The 24,158-nt window shown below is 41.5% G+C and overlaps 2 protein-coding genes and 1 long non-coding RNA gene across 5 annotated transcripts in view; 1 reads left to right on the top strand and 2 right to left on the bottom strand.

The window, feature by feature from the left end:
- The window catches only part of TBC1D15 (TBC1 domain family member 15), a 61,821-nt gene extending 53,810 nt beyond the window's left edge, over window positions 1-8,011 (bottom strand). The window contains exons 1-4 of one of the 3 annotated variants that reach the window (XM_072146724.1): window positions 7,837-8,011; window positions 5,420-5,518; window positions 2,125-2,199; window positions 623-761 (exon numbers count right to left, since the gene is read on the bottom strand). In XM_072146724.1, coding sequence (XP_072002825.1) covers window positions 623-761; window positions 2,125-2,199; window positions 5,420-5,518; window positions 7,837-7,860 — 337 coding nt within the window. In that variant the 5' untranslated portion in view covers window positions 7,861-8,011. Of the gene's footprint in view, window positions 1-622; window positions 762-2,124; window positions 2,200-5,419; window positions 5,519-7,455; window positions 7,606-7,703; window positions 7,728-7,836 lie in introns of those variants that run through there. The other 2 variants (XM_072146723.1, XM_072146725.1) reach the window with 2 other exon arrangements.
- Window positions 7,655-10,910, top strand: LOC140126832 (uncharacterized). Its single transcript, XR_011854904.1, has 2 exons — window positions 7,655-8,126; window positions 9,792-10,910. It is a non-coding gene; the product is annotated as an uncharacterized lncRNA (long non-coding RNA).
- Window positions 10,911-10,947: 37 nt separating this feature from the next.
- On the bottom strand, window positions 10,948-23,239 carry RAB21 (RAB21, member RAS oncogene family). The gene is made up of 7 exons (XM_072146726.1): window positions 22,895-23,239; window positions 19,763-19,822; window positions 18,666-18,773; window positions 16,910-16,973; window positions 13,400-13,454; window positions 13,228-13,316; window positions 10,948-11,963 (listed from the first exon to the last, which is right to left on the bottom strand). Exons 1-7 carry the CDS (start codon window positions 23,048-23,050, stop codon window positions 11,827-11,829), a joined length of 669 nt encoding a protein of 222 aa, XP_072002827.1. The 5' UTR covers window positions 23,051-23,239; the 3' UTR covers window positions 10,948-11,826.
- Window positions 23,240-24,158: the final 919 nt, after the last annotated feature.

Here is a 24,158-nt window from a genome sequence, read left to right as displayed (position 1 = left end):
TACAGGTCTCTGAGCCTATACCCTCACTAAAAAAGTAATATATTTCCAGCTATTAAACAAGTTGTTGCTAGGCAATGTTTATCCTAGATTTATGAGAATTTTATCCAAATGACAACATGTATAGAAGAAATAAAGGTAAGGAAAGAGTAAAAGACCTCTGACACATCAGATGGGTAACCCTATGCTAAAAAGCTATAAAAGCAAAAGATGTAACAAGAAACAGCAATGAGCCCTGGTACACGCGAGCCCATTTGTGTAGCCAAGGGAAAAAACAACAGGCCATTGCAGAGAAGGAGCTTCCTCCTCCTAACCTGCAGACTTGCTATTTTTCAAGTCTGTGGAAGAACGAAATCATGACCCATTTCACGGCATAAAACCTAACTGCATGATAACAAGCCTTGCATCTGTGTGATCATCACATGACCTGCATCAGAACTGGCTACAGACAGAAATGATATAAACATAACAAATTGATGCAATAATCATTGAAAGAAAAAGATTTGGATGCAATAGGAATTGAAAAAAAACAACATAACCTTATGTTCTAAAATAAATAAACTTTATGTTCAGGAACTGGAAAGACCCTTTAACGTGGCATAATGAGGAGTATACAAATACAGACCTCCATTAGTAAACTGCCTTTTCTTGAAAGACACGGTGTTAATCATGTCCCATTCTGCTTCATAACTGTTCTGATGTTCAGGACCACCAACGTGCCGTTCTTTTGGAGACTGATTCCACTGCACAACTGAACTGGAGTCCTTTGATAAGGATCAGAAAAAATCCAAGAATTAACTGAAATACAATAAACCATATCTAATACTACTTAGGTAAGAGGACTACTTCAAAGATTTTGGGGTGCTCTGAGGATTTTCTACAGGATATATGTCATTCATATCTAGTAAATGGGACTACCGCTAGTCATCTCCTCTGTTGAATAAGGGTGATTTAGCCCACCTAATGAGGCAGCCACATGCCAACTGAGAATGAAAGGAGAGGTATCACACATAACAAAACCCTCTCCATCCACTTCGATGGCGTCACAAAAACATCTGTCATGGATACAGATGCTGGGTCCTGTGATGGGACGAGCATTTAAAGGGATCATCCTGAAGCATAGGACAAGAGCCCTGTATGGCCACAGTGGGATCCACGCCCAACACTTTCAACCATGCTTGGTCAAAGATGACCTGCATATGCCTGCCTGCCCCTCGCATGTAGTGTTTTCTGAGAAATCCTCAGTGCATATTCTGGATTTGCCAAATATTTCTAAGATAGTATTTCTAAAATGCCACATAAAAAGGTAAATTCATCTTTTGAAATTCAGAAAAAGATTACCTGTGCTCCATAGAAATTCATGTGGCATGTAAAGCATCTAATACAACGAATACTTCAGCTTCCACAAACACTGCTCTCTTCTATCTCTTAACCGCTTAGCAACAAGTCTGTTTTGGTCAAAATGTCCAAGAATTTGTTATTTTTGCAACCATTCAAAAGCAACAAATGTTATTCAGCCATTTGAGAGCTTTTTTGTGGTTGTGTTGAATATTTTAATGGCTAAGTTTTGGGTAACAAAATGTATTTATAGACTTATGAACCATTAATTTGGGGGACAGTGGGTAAACATACAACTCTGATGCTTTTGTTTGTTTTAAATTTAAGCTATTAACCTAGTAGAACCGTAACAATGTTACGTTTATTCTCCAGGTCAATAAAATGACTTACTTCTGCATCAGACATTATATAGAATGGTCACTATTTACATGCCACGCTAAGTTAGTGCAGCATGTGAAGTCAACCACTGTCTCTGTTCTCCTACCTTCCTCCTTGAGACTTTACTACACACATGAGTAGTTAGTCAAATGGGCGTTACCAGTTGGGGGTGTCCTTGCACAGTCTAAGGCAAGTGAAGCAAATTTTTTCGCTCAAACGGACTGCTACATTCTAACAGCAATGTCTTTAGTTGGCTAACCCTTAAGGTGTTAAACATCTTAGCAAGCTTTTGGGCAACTATCAAAACAAAAGGCTAAACCAAAGCAATAGGGTTACTCACACATGATGTAAACAGGCCAAAGTAATTAACGGTTTGCAATAATAGGAGCAAATTTTTAATAAATAACCTACCTTTACAGCACACAGTATATTTGAGGAGTCCATTGTTTCTTCAAGAGGTCTCCAATCTACAATAACTTCCATATCCTTCAAGCCAAACACAACACCACAAACAAATTATGTTAAATTGAGAGATGTAAAATGCTATTCTTACTGTAATTTTTACCTACAATTACTGTAAAGGTTTTTTAAATAACTCAGAAGCATAAAAACCTATTCTCAGGACATGTCATTAATTCATTATTGGTTGGGGGATGAGCGGACCAGTTGTTTCAGTTTGAGATCAAGGCACAGCCTGGATGTATTGCCAGCCGAACAGCCAATCCAGCAAACTAACACCTCTTGCTACAAGCCATGATTCCCCATGGTCATAGCAAGTAGCAAGGGGCGTAAATTTGTCATGTTTTGACTAGTGGAGGGGCCTTCACAGTACATTAAGTGATAAGACCCTGTTCCCTTGAGAACAAGGTTTCTAGAAGAAACCATACACAGAGTTCATCAACATTATTTTGGGAAAAGTAGTCTAAGGGGAGGTGCTCAAAGTATATTCAAGCTAGCCTATAGTTTTTCAGCATTCTATCAACTTTCGACACCCTTTGCAAAGCATTTGTTTTCTATATACACGGCTTTCAAATTTCAAGTGGAATCTGCCGGGATTACATTCTGAACATTCTGCATTTTGTTGTATTTTTCCTACCAAGTGGACATTAGCGTTTGTGGAAATATGATTCGACGGTAACCCATTGAAATCTGACCCAATCCTCTTATTGAACTATTTTAGTCGTTCCCCAAAGTGTCTGATGTAAAGGGGTTGTCCCAAGTTCAGACCTTATTCCCTATGCACAGGGTATGGGATAAGAAGTTGATCAGTGTAGGTCCAAACAGTCCCCTGGCCATTGTCTAAATTGAAGTACGAGCGTGCACCCGTCTTCACCATTCTCTAACTATGTGAATGTTGGAGATAGACGAGAAGTGCACTTGGCTATCATTGACACTCTCATAGAGTAGCATGGATCTACATCCTGCCATACCACCCATTAGCGAGGATGGTATCCCCTTCTCTCCAGATCGTGGAGATCATGATCACCTTGTTATTCCCTATCCTGGGACAATCAATTTTAGGTTTTGAACCTTGGCAGGTTAGCAGATATATCTATGAATATTTAATCTATATGTTTAGCCTGTAAAATGCCTCTGTATAGATACACAGTCTCTCGGCTGGTATAATTTTCTCAGGATTATGCACTTTTGAGTAGGGAGCTATTTCTCCAAGGATCCATTTAGAATACATTTTCCAAGTTTAAGCTGAGTTTTTCAGGACAAAAAATGTGCTGAAAAACCTCACCTGGGCTTATACTCAAGTAATAACAGTAATTGTGGATGCACAATCTTTTTGATCCATTATACATTGATTATAATAAGGAATAAAACATGAATCCATTGTGAATCAGTTTTCTGCAGGACTGAAAAGGAGGGAAATCAATATTTTATAGTTTTAACTAGAACTGGTGCCAGATAAGCTTGTATACACAACACAGCTATAAAATCAGTTTCTGGGACTAAAAATATTGTGTTGTTCAAAGAACTTTCATTTATATAAATGAAGTTTCTCCAGTTGAAAATAGGGACAAAGACTCCTTTGAAAATATGTTATATTCTTATTAATGCACTTATCTGTGTGAACAACGTCAACATCTCCACACATAAGGGTACTTATCTCATTTCAGCAAATAAATTATTCCATTAGAAAAAGTACTCCTTCCTACACACAGTGATTCAGCCAGTAACAGGCCCGAAGTGATGCCCAGGTACATTAAACATGAAATGAAGGGTTATTAAAGTTTAACTAAACTTTTGACAAAACTACACAAATCAATAGTAGAAGATAATAGCAAACATTGTAAAAGGCTTTATATATTGTTCCTGTGTCCTATATTTTCCCATGCATTTCCTCAATTGCCAAGTTCACAACTGTGTTTGCCTTCCATCACAATAATAATGGAAATCAGTTTTACAGTTCCCATCTGATTTTCCACTCAAATCATGGAAGTCAATGGAAGTGGTGCAAACTAACAGAAGCTAATTAAAGTTAACTGACAACAATAGACATTTAAACCAATTCAAATGGAGATGTGAATTAGGCTTAAATCAGCTTTCTCTCCTGTTCTCCAATGATAGCGAACATATAAAAGAACCTGGCAAAGCGTGTAATGAGTTACACTTTACATATCGTCACTGGATAGTCTTATCTCCTTACAGGTCTGAATCTTAAAGGGAAATATTATATACTGTATAAGTATGGAAAGAGATAATCATTTGCCGCCTCCTCTGTCTGAAGTGGAAAGAACTCAGACACGCTGCTCACTGCAGGAGTAAGAGCAGAAAAAAGGCACAGAAAAAGATTTACTTAAAGGGGTTTTTCAATAAAAAGAAATTCTCACATTTCAACCCCCTGGTCATGTTTACACAATAAAGATCATTTTAACACCTTTTACCATTTTAATTTTATTGCTGTTTTAGCTCCTATCACTCCTTACGCTGGTAAGTGAAAAATTCCAGAGTGACAGTGGGTACTCTCTAAGCAGACACATATTAGTGCCGTGAGATTCTGTGATTTGACAATGTGGTCAGATTATCAAGGTACAGGTTTATATACACTTTCATTTAGCTTCTGAACATTCACTAGTATCCGACACAGAGGAAGAGAGATGAGACAGATCAAAGATGATGAGATTCATGAGATGCATATTACACATGAAATTCTCAGGTCTGCTATATCTCACATATAACATATACTGTTAGCTCTGATGTGGCTCCCTCCTCTCCCCTGGATAAAGACTTTATCTGACTGTAGGTTGTAGCTTTACTCTCCTCAAGATGTGTCGCTTGCCAGCAGGAACTCTGTGTAAGCTTGTCCTAGAATGCAAGGTTGGGGGCCGATGAGAGAGAGAAGCTCAGTGCAGCTTCAGACAGGAGACCAAAATGTCCTCCCGACCCAAGACTTTTGGTACAGGGACGGATCCAGGGAAAACTGTAGTTGTGTACGCTAGGACCGACAGAAACCGTTTGAAACTATATCCGTGAAATGCTGTATTTTTGATAATAACAGTGAATTAGAGAATGTGTTATCTTGTGTATATTTAAGAATCTTGTCCTCATGCGGATAACCCTTTAAGTATTTTACAAAGCACTATTATCACATGCTCTATTTCGAAGATAAAAAAAAAAAATACCCTAAGTTTTAGTTACTCTTTAAATACTATTTATACTGCAGATTTAGTGCTGCCACAATGATACAAAATAATACCTTTTCTATAACATGCAGGGTTCCTGGGATTAAGCTATCTTGATCATCTAGCTTCCCACATGAAGAATGTATGAAGACCCCTTCTTGGTCATAGACCACCTGTAATGCAAGAAAAAGGAAAAAAAGAGGAAAAAAAAATCTGGTTATTATATTACAAAAAGGTTATTTTAATAGAAATTCTGTGGTATATTGTGGTTAGTTTTTGTTGCCTGGCTGCTAAACACAGGTCACTACATGTACTGGCAGTCATATGAAAGCAGCACAGGTCTCGTATATGTTCTGTAATCTCTTCACCAGGACTCATCCGTCAGCAGGGACTAAAACACCCATCACACATACTCGCCATGCAGAAATAAAATTATTCTGAGCAATGCCGAGAACACCTCGTAAATTACACAACAGTAAAATTATTTTACTTTCTCATAGCCTGCAGCAAATCTTGGTAACCCTTCTGTAGGGTGTGTATGTTTGGAGATCATGGACATGAACAGTGAAATGCAAAGTGAAGCCGAGGGGAAAAAGAAAAATGACAATTAGGTTACTGGCACAACAACTGTGGTGGGTCATGCTCTGGCAAGAGGACTCAGCGCATCAAGGCGATTTATGATGGAAGGAGTGCCGCTGAATCCTGACATCCATACAGTGTCATTGTTACTGTGCTGCAAAGAATAAGGTGCTTCATATATCACTATGGTTAGCACTACAGCCTTGCAGCACTGGGGACCTGGGTTCAAGTTCCAGGGTGTTTGTGTGGGTTTCCTCCCACACTCCAAAACATACTGGTAGGTTGTTTAGATTGTGAGCCCCATGGGGACAGGGACCAATTTGGCAAGCTCTGTGCAGCGCTGCGTAATCTGTGTGCGCTATATAAATAAAGGAATTATTGTTAATACAAGGAGTCCCAGTCCTCTGCCCTGTGGTTGGTTCATGAAATCAGGTCAATACATGGATTATACATAATATAAAGGTCTCCAAAAACCTTAGGTTAACCCCTTCACGCTCCGTGGCGGATATATCCAATGACCTGCATTGACTCCTTTTACTACCGTTTAAACTAACTCAGCTGTGTGGACTGGGGGAGAAAGCCCCTCCCACACACCCAGCTCACATGATCGGAAGCGGGGGAGAAAACACCACCCACACAACCAGGTCACATGATCTGAGGTGGGAGAGAAAACCTCGCCCACACAGCCAGGTCACATGATCGGAGGTGAACTTTCCACCACATCCATATTCACAGGTACACTGAATAACTTGTCGAAAATTAATAATAAAACAACATAATGTTAATAAATGTCTTCTTAATAGGAAGTCATTTTATTAATATGTTGTTGTTTCATTATTCATTTTTGACAAGTTATTCAGCGTATCTGTGAATATGGATGTGGTGTTAGGTTCACCTCCGATCATGTGACCTGGGTGTATGGGAGGGGCTTTCTCCCCTCTTTTCTAAATGTTTCTGGCAGAAATGTGAAAAACTGAACTGAAAACTTTATCCAGGTTTGAAGCCTAAAAAGCTTTATCTGTACTGCACCCCAGCACCTCCCTTCTGTTCTGCGTAAAAGCTAGTTACTACAGCAATTACTCAGTAAGGGAAGAAAAGGTGAGAAAAGCTCGGTTTAGAGAGCAGAAAGCTCTTCAGTTACTCAACACAGTCAGCAGTTTTGATTGTGCAGAAGGGAATGAAACCAAGACCAGCAATCTCCTGCCTAACATAGAAAGGGGGAATAATGGCTGACATTAGAGATGAGTGGGCTCAAAATGTAGGTTCGGTGTCCTTCATTCAGTAACTATGCTGGTGTCTACCTGGCCAATCACAGCCGTGCCTTGTTGCTAGGGGTATAAAGCTACCAGATTACCTTTTCTGCTGCCCTTCAAGCAACATGTCTGAGTTAGATGGAGCTACCAATCCTAAAGTATGGGTGCGCTCAGCCCTAATCCACATCACTATGGAAACCAGTCCTGAACCATTACAAGTAATATTCCTTAGTTTCCAGATGCCAGTGGAGATATAACACGGATAAAGGGCCACGTACCATCAGTGCCCCTATTATACAATCAGACAGCTGGTGGCAGTGCCAGGAGTGCAGGTCTACCCTACTGGATAGTACAGAGGTTGTACATGCTGCATCCGGGTTACACGACCTGCAATAACCAATTTCTATTGATATTAGTGGCTGCTGTACAAAGGTCTGCAGCAGCGATCACCGGGCGCGATCATGGGGTGAGCACCAGGAAGGACGCCCCGGGGCACCCGGCTTATGCTGCTGGCAGTGACATATACCGCGTCAGGTGCACATGATATTTCTAGCATGCAAACACGCCGGGATCCCTGGCTGCCTCACACTGTATGCACAACGGCAGTCTGCAGGCACTTCCGCCGCTACCGACACAACTAAACTTCCCTTTTCCGTTACCTTTCCGGTGACAGGGGCCGCCATCTTGCCTACGAGTATTTACGATGACGTCGCACTCCTCACGTGTCCAGACAAAACACTTCCTCCGCTGGCTGTTGCGCAGGCGCAGTGCTGTCTCTCGGAGTGACTTGGCGAGCATGTGATCGGGTATCACGAGGTGGGGACGCGTCAGTTGACGTGTTTGCCGTTAGGAGAGTCCAGTAATGACTGGAACATTGCGTCACTCCGCCCCGCCCACAGTCCAGCGGCGTACTGCATGGCGCGCCCAGGGCATAGGAACCAGCACAGGGGTAATACGGCTATCAGAACAGTCTGGAAAGTTCCTATTAGTCCTCCATTACACTCGATACGGAGAAGCATCGGGGCACAACTCTCACATGGAACCATCAGTGGGATTTGGGACAATAAACCACCTATAGATCTTTACGGACATCAAGTGCCAAAATGTCTCATAGGAAAGAGACGCCCCCGGCGGCTATTCTAGACAGCGTGTGTATATATGTATATGTGTGTATATATAAATTATATGGTAACACTGGAGGAATGACGCCAGCTGTGTCACAAGCTCCCATTCATCAATGAATTCAGCTGGAACATTTAGCCCCAAGTCCTACAGTCTCCCTTTACAGACATCTGTGATGCGGCTTGTCACTCAGATTCTTTTCTCTTATTCCACTTTTACAGGACATATATTAGTAATGCCCTATTCACACAGACACGTTACCACGTAATGCATTTTGGTCCTTTCACCCCACTCCCCAGGGACTCAAGGATGAAAGCTGACTGGGAGCCGGGTAAAGTTTAATCTACTGAAAATGGCCTTCTAATGACACGTTACCTTTAAAGGAAACCTACCATTTAGAATGGTAGGGGTAAGTACCGAGCACCAGCTCAGGGTGAGCTGGTGCCGGTACTTACTTTCGTTAGTGTTATAACGGTTTTAACACTTTTTAAACTTTAGAGCAGAGGAGGCCTCGGCGTGCGCACGTCTACATAGGAAATAGCGGAGATGTTGCGCGCGCACGGTCGTGCGCAGCGCTGAAGCCTCTTCTGCTCTAAAGTTTAAAAAGTGTTAAAACCACGATACCGCGGTTCATAACACTAACGAAAGTAAGTACCGGCACCAGCTCACCCTGAGCTGGTGCCCGGTACTTACAGCTTACCCCTGCCATTCTAAATGGTAGGTTTCCTTTAAGGTTAGGAATTTCAGAATAATCCCAAAGTTTTATTAAAGGCTGTGGACATCTTTGTGCATGAGCAATCTCTACCAAGCTCCTATAATGAAATTAGAGGCACTTAGCATTTCTTTGCAATGTGCTTTTCTTATTACACATTCATAAATCATAATTTCCATATTGCAGCCTCTTCTTCATTGAGAGTTTGGGCTGTGGTCACAAGATCTCTCATACACTGGAGCACAGATCCTGCTCTGCTCCCTTTTCTATGGCATTAATAAATAACAGCAGGAGATACTACACCAGTGATGGCCAACCTATGACACGCGTGTCAGTGCTGGAGGCTGAGAGATTGTCCAGCGCATTGTAATAAATAGATTATGTGGAAAATCCATACTGTAATATGGCAGTACATGGTAGGATCACTCACACAACCTAGGATTTAAAGTACCCTAGAAGTTAAATAATTATACATATTTATTATTTAAACTATAAATGTCACAAAATTATGGGGTTTTTTGTCACACACCACCCGAGTTATGCTCGTTTTTTTGGTGAATTTTGACACACCAAGCTCAAAAGGTTGCCCATCACTGTACTACACCCTTTCCCCTCTCCTCTGTCTTCGCCATCATGCACACAAATGTATATATTTTGGATGCATGCGAGACATTGTTTCAATGGCTAGCAACATCCCCACTTACTTCTAAGGGCTCATACACTGTGTATGTACCAACTCCCCAAGTCACAAATTATAGTGTAGGTTTTATTCCTACCTAGCAAACTTTTCTACTGTCATCCGATGACACGTGGGCTGCAGACAACACACCATTTGCAAGAACAAGAGCTTAACAGTGGCTTCTGACCTCAAACATTGCGGTGCTCACTTGTGACTAAAGGTACTTTTTATTTATCTGTTCCACAATCTTGGGAGTCCAGGAGGTCAAAAATCAGCGTGCCGAAATGGGTGTTGGGGCGTCGGTTCTGGGATTGTTTTTTTTTTGTAGGTCATTATATGCTTTTTAGCCATAACTAAAAATCTCAGGTCAACTTACCCGAGCCAACATAACTTGGGGTGCCTCCTTTCCCATCACCACCAATTGCATACCATGGGTAAGATTAAGTCTGCCCTTTATCTATATTTTAACCTGTTTGTGACTATGCTCTAGCATTTAATATATTTCACTAGCACATTACCAACTTGGATATAATTGGCTTTAATCTATTTTCACTACTAGGATTGTGAATCAATGGTTGGATATTGAGGTGCAAGTGGTTATACTGGAAACATCCATTTTATATTGGTAGTCTCAAGTTTGGATCTAAAATGATATAAAAACCATACACAATGCACACTTGTTTTTGGGTCAGGTATAGTACCATAGCTGGTGGGAAGGAATTTGCTACCATGGTTCAGCCCCTCCAATATAAACCTATGACATTTTTCCAATATCTTCCCTACCTCTTCTCTGCACATAAAATCCTGATGTCTATGCATTTGTAGTGCCACCACTGAAATCAATTTTAAGCATCTTTACAATTAAAGATATTTATTGGTGGGACACAAGTGAATAAAGACAAAGTCAAGTAACTTGTATTCATATCTTTTGACCATTACCTTTACTGTTTTGTGAATTAAAAGAAATTGATGTCACACATGATTTTTAGCCCCTATTTACCACAAGCCCCCCTTATTTATCTACAAATATAGTGCAGGAAACCCATCATACAAGTGAAGAGACATTTTCCAAGGACCACAAGATTAATACCATGACATATAGAGCTACTGAATGGATGGTAAAGCTTCACGCAAGTCAGTGTTATAGTTTGACTAGAAAGGGGGAGGAGGAAAAAAAAAAATTCTGAAGAGAGGAGGGGTAGAAAAATTATTAAAACCGCTTGTGTTCGAGGAATGAAAGTTATTTTCATAACCAAATGACATTGTTAAGCATAAATGATTTATTCTACAACGAATAATAGCAATTACATGGGAGGAGGGCCAATATGTACCAAACAAAAAGTGCTGGTTTTACAGACTCCTCAAGTTGTATTCCTTCGTCTAGATTAGCAGATTATTTGGATTTTCTGAATGTTTCCTTTTGGATTAGCAAGATTATATTCCAGTGGTGCACGTGTAAGCAATTTCTGCAATTCGAGCAAGTCGTAAGGACACAGAGGAGTTAGGACAAGACAAAGGTCACTTGCAAAACAGTATTAAGACAACCTGCAGACTGCAAGGTCATACTCACAACATTCTAGTACATATTCTGCACAGGAGAAAAAGCAGATAAAATATTCCTTCTATGTAATGCACATTGACCAGATATTTTTACAGAATTAGGCATAACCAAAAAATGGACAGTTAGAACATGTGCAAACCCTGCAAAAATATGACTGGTATCTGCTAGGGAGGGAGGGGGCTGGGGAAGAATTTTAGAATACAATTAGTTTTCCACAAAATACAAAGGGCAGCAAAGTGCATACCATCCTAACAATGTACATAAGTTATTAAATAAAGAACAGGTTTAAAAAGAATATAAATGAAGCTTTAAGTAGGTCTTTTCTACATGCATATTATTCTTCATGAAAGAAAAACATATGTAAAAAGGCCATTGGTAATTGCTCGGTTATCAGCGGTAGAAAATGCCAATTCCCTGGTCACGCACTCCACTAGTATACCGCTGGGTCTTGGATTCTGTTACTTTCATTTCCTCATTGAAATACTGTTAATTCTGTTACTCCAATGGTAAGAGAATAGGTGACTTGGAATATGGCAATCTTCCTGATAGGACAAGTATCTGCTCAGTTCACACATTTATCCGGAACAACATCCACCCGCGCTCTGTGCCTGTGGTTCATCATCTACAATCTGTACTCCTCTCCTTGCACCTCCGGACTGACTTGGCCCGTTGCCTTTGGCTCTTTCGTCTACTTGTGCTGTTTCTATCATTCCTACAAAAATGAAAAATGCAAGTTAACCCTAAGACATTTATACAAAATTACTTTATACCAAGTTAAATGCTCTATTTGAGACCAGCAACACTGCAGTGGAAAGGAACTGACCAAGGCTTATACCTACTGTAAAATTATGTATATGGCTTCCCCTACGCATTGCAGTGGGAAGCCATGTATTTTATAATATATTCAATGGAATATAAGGCTGCCTCAGCTTATACACAAGTATGCATTTCCACAGTAGCTTATGCTGGTTGACAAATCTGAAAACCCAAAAGCTCCTCCTCCTTAGGCTCTTAGGCTGCATTCACACTACCGCAAGGGGTACGTATATACGGCCGATATACGTCCCCCATAGACGGCAATGGGCGCGCGGCGCCCTACGGGAGCTCCGTGCCCGTGAAAAAATAGGACATGTCCTATTTTCTCAGGGCATACGGCGCAGTGCGCCATATATCCCTATGGAGTGGGGCGCGGGTGAGCAGCGCTCTTCCTCTCCCCGCACGCTGCCGTGTGCCCGCCATGCTATGGTACGGCGGGGACCGGTCGTGTGAATCCAGCCTTAATCTGTAACAAAGCAGGCAGAGACATGTCCATGCGCTCTGTTGTTACAGATGATGAGCATCAGTCAGCACTGGAAGGAGTGTATGGAAGTTTCTTTTTTCTTTGTATAAACCCAGGGATTGCAGGGCAATAAGTGGGGGGCTCTTGGCATTTCATTACTCGGGGAAGTGGCGACACATGCATTTCCACCTTAGGCTTCTACTCTCAATAAGTTTTCCCAGTTATTTGTGGCAAAACTAGGGGTCTTAGATGCGTTATTCATCTCCAACTACCTAGGACAGTGGATGTGACTTATCCATGACTAAGGAACTGATGGTCTGAAACGCGTCAGATGTATATGGCATCCTATTTTTTTATGACCGTTATATGCCTGTATTGTTCCCGTTATCTGATTAATAAAGCTGCACAACGATTTTACCGGATCTAGTGAGTGCCGATCTATTTTTTATCTACCGTTTATATTCAAGGAAGTGGAAGACCTTCTTTTAGATTGTGCACTTGGTGGAGTGCGAGCCTGATCTTTCTGCTTGTTTGAGATAAAAAGGTTTACCATGAGTGGCCACATAAACAAAAGGGGCTTCCCATTACCTACTGCATAGAACTGCTAGTACTAATGTAATAAAAAGCTGTGGCAATTAGTTTGATTTACAGAGGACAATCTCTTAGTTTCTCTAGGCAAATTGATAACAATACATACTTTTACAGAGATCCAGGAATAACTCTTCAATTCCCTTATTTTGCTTGGCTGAAGTATGATAGTGCTTAGCACCCACAGATTCTGCATACCTGGATGGAATAAAGAAAAGACTTTAAAAACATTCCGCAATATTCACATTACATAGAAAGATTGTTAACTAAAACTAACATACGCTTCTGCTTCTTGAACAGAGACGTGTCTTTCTTTTTCCAAATCTACTTTATTTCCTGTAAGAGAAAAGAAAAGAGATTTTTTTTAAAATAAAAGATAAGCTATAGGATGTAAAATATGTAGATATATCTGGAAGATCATAGGATTTATCAGTGCACATCTCCTATTGTGCTAGGCAGAAGGAGCACAGGGGATATAGAAACAGGATTACGACGTGACTGCTATTCACATAGCAAAACAGCTTACAGAATAGCCAGGTCAGAATGTAAGTATTTTTGAAGTGAAACCACCTGTGGCAAGCCAGGGTCATGCCAACCATGCTGTCCCCCATTTCATGACAGTGTAGCCTACATATAGGTACACCGGAGAACACAAAGGAGCCCTTGCTACTGGAGTTACCAACAAGAAAAATTTAAAAGGGGTATTCGAGGATTATCAACACAAGATAGAAAAACACAATACATCCAAAAAAAAAATATAAAAAAATTTAGGGTTGCACAATGAAATCTCACTTTCAAAGCGAGAACGGTTCAATACTGGGTTTGTGTTACTATAAGATTTCTACCGTTTTACAGACTTTTTGGATCTGTCTACAGAGGAGTCCCATAGAGCAGACATCGGCATGGAATCCTTTTGAGAGGGTGTCGGGTTAGTGGCAGAGCAAGGACCATTTCACCAGGGAGATACCACCAACTGTCCATAGATGGGGTCTCTACATATTCAGGGCTTCCCCTGACACAAGGCTCTAGATTATGCAATTAAATAATTTTATGCCCAGCCCGGGATTTGAACCCACAACCTCCACTCTGCATGCCCCCCCTGTCTCCACTCCACCTACCATAGAGAGACAGAGGGGAATACTTATCAGGGCCTCTGCCCCATATCAGTGGCATAGAAGCCCTGAAATAATCAAATTCTAGCTTATTGCTAGTACTTGCAATTTAGCCAACTCTGACCCACCTTCACGTCAGTATGGTGCTATGGGTGGGCCAACGCAGGGCGTTACTGTCCCTACATCTGCGCACTCATATGTTAAAATTCGCTGGCTGCATTTATTTCTCTGAGATACAAGATGACATAGACGCTGTGCAGGAACCCGCCAGATGCATCCAAAAGGCTTCGGCCTATTGATATATCATGCTGCGCAAGAGCAGCAGCGGGGCTATCATACACTAACGTTTGTATGATAAATATGCCCCAGAGCCTCTAGACCAGTGATGGCAAACCTTTTTAGAGCCTGAGTGCCCAAACTTCAACCAAAAGCCACTTATTTATTGCAAGGTGCCAGCAGAGCAATATAAGCAGTAATTTATTTCTCCTTGTTCTTTGACAACTTTCAATCGTTCAGCCTCCTAAAGACACCAACGCAGTTGAAAGGAGGAGGGCAAATTCCCCCATCATTGTAGGAAGATTCTGTAGGAAGATTCTTTGAGTTCTGTCTGGTGAAGTTCATGCTGGTACGATGGCCCGGGTGCCCACAGAGAGGGCTCAGAGTGCAGCCTCTGTCACCAGTGCCATAGGTTCGCCACCACTGCTCTAGACTATGGACTTGGTGGTTGTCTATGGGAGGACTTTATGTAAACAAAGAGCTTCCCTATTGCACTGCTATATAGAGATACAACTTCTCAGAGATCTCTTTATATCATCACATTAGGATTCTTAGTATTTAGCATATAATACAGTTACACTGATGGGTTTCTAATCTACTTCTTAGCAAAGCAACATTTGAGAAAAAAAAAAGTCTGCATACGGATATCATGCATGTGCCGTCCATTTTTTTTGCAGTTCAATTGACCTCTATGGATGTACGTGGTCCGCATGCAAGACAAAATAATGCATGCTGCAATTTTTGTCTCACTGTCTGCACCTCTGAAAAAAAGTTGCCGTGTGAACCCATGTGACCCATAGGAAACAGTGGGTCCATTTGCATCCGCAAAAAAAGGATAGCATATGGACATCAAAAGCAACCTTCTACATGAGCCCTAAATTATACTCTTTAGTACACTATTTTATATTAACATTACTAGGACAACCTTTACAAAACACATGTCATAAAGCTTCTCCCGGCAGTAGAGGGTGTACCTCACTAAGATGACGTCTCACCACAACACTGGCCATACTGTATGCACTGCAACCAACTACAGCCAAACAGTGATGATCACATGACCTGCCCAGGCAGGTGCAGGACATGTGATCAATGGCCATCTTCTGTCCTGTGTCTCCTCCACAGGAACAAAGTCACAGGACTGATTAAAGCGTATTAATTCCTCAGTCTATGTCCGCAACACCACTGCTAAGGGCATCAGCATTTTAAACAATTAATTACATATTAGCTTATATTTTAACAACCTATTTGAATAAGAATTATGCTTATCCCTGGAAGGAATTCCCATTAAAGGAGAAGTTTTCCCACAAATACAAGCAAGGCCCGATCCACAGAATAAAGCCTAACGTGCTGATCAGTGGGGGTCTCAGTGATGAGCCAGGGGTACCTTTGTCGGACCCATTGTTGCTTCATGAGTGTAATGGAGCAAAGAGCCACGCATGACCGTTATGCTCCTTTCATCTCTATGGAGCCGACGGAGATCGCCAAGATGTATGGAGCAAAGCAGTAATGCGTGGCCATCTGCTCCATTACTCTCATGGGGCGACAAGGAGTCCAGGGGTATGTGGGACTCCAGATCAGCAAATTAGGCCCTATTCTCTAATATGTTAAAGAATTCCTTAATCACCAATTGACCTAAAACCATTACCTCAAGCCGCATAACGCCTTCTAGTTATTGTTTCTAACATGTCCCACGGTGGTGGCATCATCCATAAAATCAACTTTGAAGTGAGATGTAAATTGGTTGTGTAAAGGAGGAGGAGAGTTTAACACTGAACTCAAGAGGGGGAGCTCTGAATGCCTCCTCTGATTAAATACATGCATGGGACTTCAGGAGATCTGGTTAGTGATGTCTCTGGTTGCAGAACCATCAATTACAGTGAAGGGGCTTTCTGAGGAAGAGGGAGCTTCATTTCAGTGTTAAAATCTCCATCTCTTTGACGTTAAAAAAAATCAATTAACATCTCACTTCGAAGTAGATTACCTCCATGATGCCACAGGGTCAAGAAAGAAAAATGATCTGGAAGGTGTTCAGCTACTTGACAACATACTGGTAGTAGTTTGTTAGGTTGATGGCTGCTGACAGGTTCCCTATTATATCAACAGACAAACCCATTACATTAGGATTTTGAATACTATCATAAAGCTACGTCCCATACTTCAAATAATAGTGGTAGAGATTTACACTTTCAACATGTATAATAGATAAGCTGAGGACCCCAGGACTACCCCCAGTTTCCACAAAACCACCATGTGTCCACCACCTATAAAACTATAGTGTAACATTATGCCGCTGCCTTTATGGAAATGCAGCTCCTGTACACCAAAGATTCCAAAATTGTTATTAAAAAAAAGTTAACAGTGTAAAAGTGAGATGCAAGAATTGTCTTTATAAACAATACGTACCTACTATACATAAACAGATTTCATTCCCCAGCATTTTCCTCAGCTCCTTTACCCAATTTTTTACCTTTGAGAGGGAAAACAAAACAAAACACAGATGAACATACTGCAACAAAACAAATACACGTCAGAAAGAGGGAAAATACAGCATTACACAGCGTTTAATGATTATGCAATAAAGATCCTCCTGAGCAGTGGAACTGCCATCTCCATCACAGCAATGGGTGGAGAATCAACTCCAAAGTTGACTCCCCTCTTAAAGAGGTATTTTCATCAGGTATTTACAGGATGTACTCTGTGTTTGCAGCTCTCTTATCCCTTCTTTGGGTGTTCTGCCAGACATAAGGGACCCGCCCCCCTTTACTCCAAGGATTTCAGAAGTACACTGCTCAAAAAATATTCCTAGATCTGAATGAACAAAATATTCTCACTGAGTACTTTGTTCTGTACAAAGTTGAGAACTGACAAGCTGACAAAAAAAAAACCATCAATGGAAATCAAAATTTATTAAAGGAAATTTACCATTTGAAAATGTTCATTCTGCCCCAAACATACCTTTAGCTAGGGGTAGGTAAGCTGATGCTGGAGGTTGTCTCATTTAGGCACTGAAATCAGCAGTTTTATACAATAGGCAAATGACCCATTCGGCGCTCCTGTGCCCCTGACACAGGGCGCTCGGTCACTAGTATAACTATGCACGCGCATTGCATGCCTGAAAGTACTCCACCCACCCACCCAAGAGCTCGGTGACATGACCTGGCAGCACCTCCAAACAAGACACAGCAAACCTTCGTGCCACAGCACACATTGATGTGCCATCCTGTAGAGCTGCACTACCTGAGCCACTTGTGTGGGTTGTACACAAGTGTGAAAGCATCAACAACATACAAAATTTACAAAAAACCTCAGCCAGAAAGCGCTGGTACAGAGAATGGTCTGTGGTTGCCTGTGAAATTGATTGTCAATCAGTGTTGCTTCCTAGGTGAACAGATTGATTTCTCAGAAGTTTGATTTACTTAGAGAGTTAAATTTCTATTTATGCATTGCCTTTAATTTTTTGAGCAGCGTATATTTTATCCTGTTAAGCCTCATTGTAATACTGTAAATTACAGGGACCAATGTTTTTACATATGTTTAAATAGCGTAGTCCAAAGTTACAGTCAGAAACCCATGCAGCTAGCTCTTTACACATCAGGTGATCTTATCCTCCGTTAGTTATTAGACAGTCATATGATTGCAAGCCATAAACCTCATATTTACAACTCAAAGTGCAGGGATATTACAGTTGCATCCAGAGGCACATTTTATAAATCTGTATACATCATCAAAAAGGAACTATACAATTCTGTGTGCAACCTATAGAAATGGGACGTACTGAAGTAGTCTCTGATAAGAGGATTGTCAGGTGCTGGGAATTTAGGCACAAAAACTATGAAATATCATAATTCTACAGAGGCTCATTCTTCACTGCTTATTCCTTTAAAAAGTATAAGATAAGAGATATATTATCTATGTATTATTGTTACCAAATACAAGTCCTACCCTATATGGGGAACATGGAACCCCCAGCACAAGCCACCTCTTCAGTCATAATACAAGTGGATGTCAAACCACACTAAGCATGTTAGGTGATCCCTGATCAACAACTGTATGAAACATTCTCTAGAGGCTATTTTCGGAGAAAAGCATAAATAGAAGTTATAGAGTGCACCATGTACACATTTAACAGCCGTTTAAACCAGCATAGTCCAAATGATACCTTCTGGAAGGAGTCCTCATCAGTAATATCATACACTAAAATAGCTCCATTAGAGTCTCTGTAATAGATGGGGCCAAGTGCGTGGAATCTCTCTTGACCAGCAGTATCCTGTAGAAATATAGAGTAGAGCACAAGATTACCGTATAGTTTACGCCACATATAAGAAACTCAAGTGCTTCTCTGTCCATGTCACACAACCAATACAGTGTAGAAACACATACAAATCATCCAGCAATTATGCATATTATTAGGGGGTCATAGTAAATTAGCCATTTGAAAGGTTTCTTCCTTTAAAAAGTTGTGCGCTAAAATCAATTAGCAAGGGCCGTAACATTGCCATGTCCATCTTCTAGTATTCATGTGGGAGGAAAACCTTTACTAAAGCCATCACGTGGTACTTATATGTTTCCCATACTTTTACAGTGTTCAGACCTTATTTAGCCAGTTATTTTTGCTTAATTTCCATAGTAGCATCGTTAAAGGGGTTTTCCCACAAACACAAGTTAGACCCTATACACCGGAAAGGACCCAAGTTGCTGATCGGTGTGGGTCTCAGTGATGAGACCCCCACAGATCACGAAAACTAGGGGTCCGATGGAGTCCCACGTACCTCCGTCAGACCCCTTGATGCTCCGTAAGACTCATGGAGCAGATGGCCGCGCCTAATCGTTTTGCTGCATTAATCTCCATAGAAAAAAAAAAAAAAATGTATAAATTAATGGAGCAGAACGGTTATGCACGGCCGTCTGCTCCATGAATCTGACAAAGCATCGAGGGGTCCAACGCAGGTACGTGGGCCCACTTGTTTTCATCACTGAGGCCATCCTGTGAATAGCCTACCATGTGTTCGTGGGAAAACCCCTTTAACTCAGCTATTTGTAAATGACCCCTTCTCATATAAAGGTCAGTGGGGGTAGACAACACCAAGGCCCAACAGAGGTAAAAAGCTAATACTATCAGAAATGATGGAGCCTGACAGAAATTAAGGGGAGGTCATTTTACAGCCCAACTTTATCCCAGTTTCCTTTACACTGATGAACACGGGTACACCAGATTGTAAATAGGAATTTAGGATTTTCTCAAAAAATAGTACATACCCAAATTGCCAGATTCACTCTTTTGCCGCCTATATTCAACTTCTTTGTAAGAAAGGATGCCTGTAATATAAAGAGGAGATTAAGCCAGGTTTCAATATGAAAGGATAACTTTTTTGTCACAAAAACCAACAACTACTTTTTAAAGGGGTTCCCCCCCCCCCACATTGGACATTTCCCCCTAATATAACAGGTGATAAAAATGTGGCTGATCTGAAGAACTGTAGTTGGCCGCCTCTGAGAATCCCATAGACATTGAAGACATGCAGAACCCCTCCATGACATTCAAACGCTGTCCCCTGTGGCTGCGCACTGAGGAGGGTCCCTGTGACCGGGCATTAAGCTGTGCAAAGGAAACCCCACTGCCTTTATTCCTCCCGTCTTCCATTAACCCCTCGTCCCCTCACCCGTTTTCCACATTAACGCCCATACCATTTTTTCTTCAATACCATCTACAAGCTACAACTTTTTTAGTTTACGTCAACATAGCTGTATGGGATCTGGTTCAGGACAAAATGTAGTTTTTAATAGCATCATTTTGGGTTTTCTGTGCAGTATATTTGAAAAACAATGCAAATCTGACATGGTTATATCTAATACAACATTTCTGCATTTACTGTGCAACCATACTGTTGTTAATATGCACACAGCGTTAATAAAACCTTTTCCATCATCGCCTTCCAAAATTTTTTGTCAATGTGGCTGCATGGGGGCTTTTTTTTTGCAAAAAGAACAGTAGTTTATTTTTTGACAGTTCGTAATGGGGTTAATATAAATTTTAGGTGATGGATGATTAAATAAAATGTTACTTTTTTTCTCAAGTTTCTTATTGTAAGGGATAAATACTGTGATAGAAAAATATGACTTTGTGGACCACACAAGGTATACCCTTTCTGTACGTTCTGGGCATCCCATAACGCTATGATTACATAATGTGAAGATGGAGAAACCAGTAAATGTGGCGAATCATCCAGCAATGGATAGATCTAGATTAGAAGTCATACATGCTACACAGCTAGGCACTGTGAACACTGACAAACACAACATCTTGTGAAAGCCTTATGACTTCCTCTCCCATCATGTACTCATCCTGCTGACCGTCAAACCCAGCCAGATTCTCAAACGCCTATTAGCAGGAGAGCAGCGTGACCAGAAATCAACACTCAAGGAAAACTATACAAGGATCCGGATTTATGCAGCAGAGCGTCCCAACACTGACAACCAAAACTGATAAATGGTCATTAATGCATCTTTACTATAGGCCAGGCCCCTGGAAACAAGGCATTGGTGACACAAGGCTGCAATACTCTTCATGTCTGTCTCTCTGTACAGTGACTGTATAAAGACAGGCTGCAGGACCAGAGACCACATAGGATTTGATTCATGGATTTCAAAGGATAAAATTAAGTATCAATAATATAAGGATGGTCCTGGAAGGTAGACTGACCATAGAAAGTTAGATCACATGAACCTCCATCTCCTTCCATTTTATGGACAGTAAAGGCAACTGAGGTAAAAGATATTTCTTAACCAGGGACCTTTATATATAACCAGAGAGCGGTGCAGAACTATTAATAGATGTACGTTTGCAAGTTACCTAAAACATGAGGTAAAGTGCCCAACCCCTTTAAGTCTGTTATACAAGTAGCCATCAAATGACTGACTCAAAAGGTCCAAAGACCAAGACAAATGATTTCAAATGAGCACCGTCATCTCCCATCATACTAGTACCACATACACAAATGTCTCTCCAATTGGCTTCAGTATACCAGCCCAAGCCCTGCAGAGACGTTCACAGGGACAGAAAGTAATGCTTTATAAGCAGGTCTATACAGGCCGTGTAATGTATTTACCTCCAAACATACATGTGCGCTGATATCTGCAGGTCAGCTGATACTAGCACACATGTATATCAGCATCCCGGAGGGTAGATACGCGTGTTTTGACATTAGCTGCTCTACACTGAATGCAATTCTAGTTATATATACACACACAAACACATGTGATGGTATCACATGGGGTATATAAAGTATCCACCTCAGTACATACATGTGCAGGTATCAGTATATATGGTAGGTATAATGTATCTACCGCTAAACACATGCAGGAATCAGCTGGTGTAAATGTATTACAGAGACAGATATATGTATCAGCTTACCTAGTGTGTACAGAGGTATACAAGTTACATGTATACATATAACACATGTGCTGGTTTCACATGGATTATATAATGTATCCACCTCTAAACACACATGTGCACTTATCAGCTGCTGTGAGTGTACAGTGGTATACACGTTACATATATATATACACACACGTGCTGGTATCACATGGAGTATATAACGTATCCACCTCTAACCATACATGTGTGCACATATCAGCTGCTGTGAGTGTACAGAAATATACACATTACATATATACACACACACACACACACACACATGTGCTGGTATCACATGGAGTATATAATGTATCCACCTCTAACCATACATGTGTGCACATATCAGCTGCTGTGAGTGTACAGAGGTATACACATTACATATATATACACACACACACACACGTGCTGGTATCACATGGAGTATATAATGTATCCACCTCTAACCATACATGTGTGCACAGCTGCTGTGACTGTACAGAGGTATACAAGTTACATATATATATATATACATACACACGTGCTGGTATCACATGGAGTATATAATGTATCCACCTCTAACCATACATGTGTGCACAGCTGCTGTGAGTGTACAGAAATATACACATTACATATATACACACACACACACACACACACATGTGCTGGTATCACATGGAGTATATAATGTATCCACCTCTAACCATACATGTGTGCACAGCTGCTGTGACTGTACAGAGGTATACAAGTTACATATAACACACATGTTCTGGTATCACATGGATTATATAATGTATCCACCTCTAACCATACATGTGTGCACAGCTGCTGTGAGTGTACAGAGGCAGAGGCGCAGGCACCAGCCGCTCACTATAAGGCATGCACAGGGGTAGACGACAGGTGGTCTAGCACAGCGCCCAGGGAGAGCTGTCAGGCTGCCGCACAGGTGACCTTTCTCAGTAAACAGACGGCGGCCATGACACGGCCAGAGGTCGCACCTGCAGGGTGGTGATGTGTTTGTCGTTGAACTTGTTCTCACAATAGCGCAGCACCAGGGACGTCTTCCCTACACAGCCCTCTCCGAGCAGCACCACCTTGAACGAATAGGTTTTGCTGCTGCTGCCGCCAGCTCCGCCTCCTCCTCCGGCCGCCATAGGCACCACTGAAGCGGGCAACACCGAAGGCCAAGCACAGCCCCGGGGAGCGGCCCTGTCTTCCTGCCGGCAGGCGCAGCGACCAGCTACAACACGAATGTGACAGGCCAAGGGCTCCCAGATCTTCTATCCGCCTCCCTCTAATGGCGACTTCTTCCTCTTACGTCACTTTTCTCATCACGTGACGTCGGGGAGCCGCTAGCAGAGGTGGACGCTGGGGGCGAGGCTACAGCAGGGGAGGTGCTCGTCAGCCTGTTTACTGGGAGTCCGTATTCTCTGGCTGCTGACGCCAGGCGCATGCGCACCATTTGCTGCGTTCCACATTGATCTGTAACTTGCTTGAAAGGAAACGAAACTTTTACAATAAGTAAAACCGTGTGGTGACGTCCTGTAATATATCCTGCTAACGTGATTGTCTAGATCAGTGATGGCGAACCAATGGCACAGGTGCCAGAGGTGGCACTCAGAGCTCTTTCTATGGGCACTCGGGCCCTCACCCCAGGACAGAGTTCACCAAACACTTCCAATCTTCTTGCAGTCCCAGGCAAATTAAGGGATGCTGCTCTCAGTGCTATTCGACACTTCGTTGGCTTTTTGGAACTGCGGGAAAAGTGAGGTTTTGACAGAACTGCATTATCTTTGGAGGTCATCATGTTGGACCCGTCCATTGTTCCTTTGCAGAGAGACTTTGGAGAGAAGCTACAATGATAATCTGAATTTGCCCTCCTTCTTTTAACTGGTGGCCTCAGACCGCCAATACAAGTGAAAGAACAGGTAGCAATAAGTTACTGCTTAAAATTTCATGTTGGCACATCAGGGTAAATAAGTGGATTTCGGGTGTGGTTTGGGCACTCGGTCTCTAAAAGGTTCGCCATCACTGGTCTAGATTTATATATTACACCATTATCTAATGTTCTAATGCATCAATTGTGCAGCTTTTTTTTTCACTCATTTCTTGCTCTCCACCTTCAAAAAGCCTTTTACGTTTTTCCATGCACAGAGCTCTGTGAGGGCTTATTTTTCTTCTCAGTAACATTATTTATTATTCCATGCCGTGTACTGGGAAGCTGGAAAAAAAATCCAAATGGGGGGAAATCGGCAAATAAAC

This window comes from Engystomops pustulosus, chromosome 4, assembly GCF_040894005.1.
Source record: "Engystomops pustulosus chromosome 4, aEngPut4.maternal, whole genome shotgun sequence".
Taxonomy (NCBI): domain Eukaryota; kingdom Metazoa; phylum Chordata; class Amphibia; order Anura; family Leptodactylidae; genus Engystomops; species Engystomops pustulosus.
The sequence above is the reverse complement of the archived record's forward strand: the minus strand, read 5'-3'. Positions and strand labels throughout refer to the sequence as shown.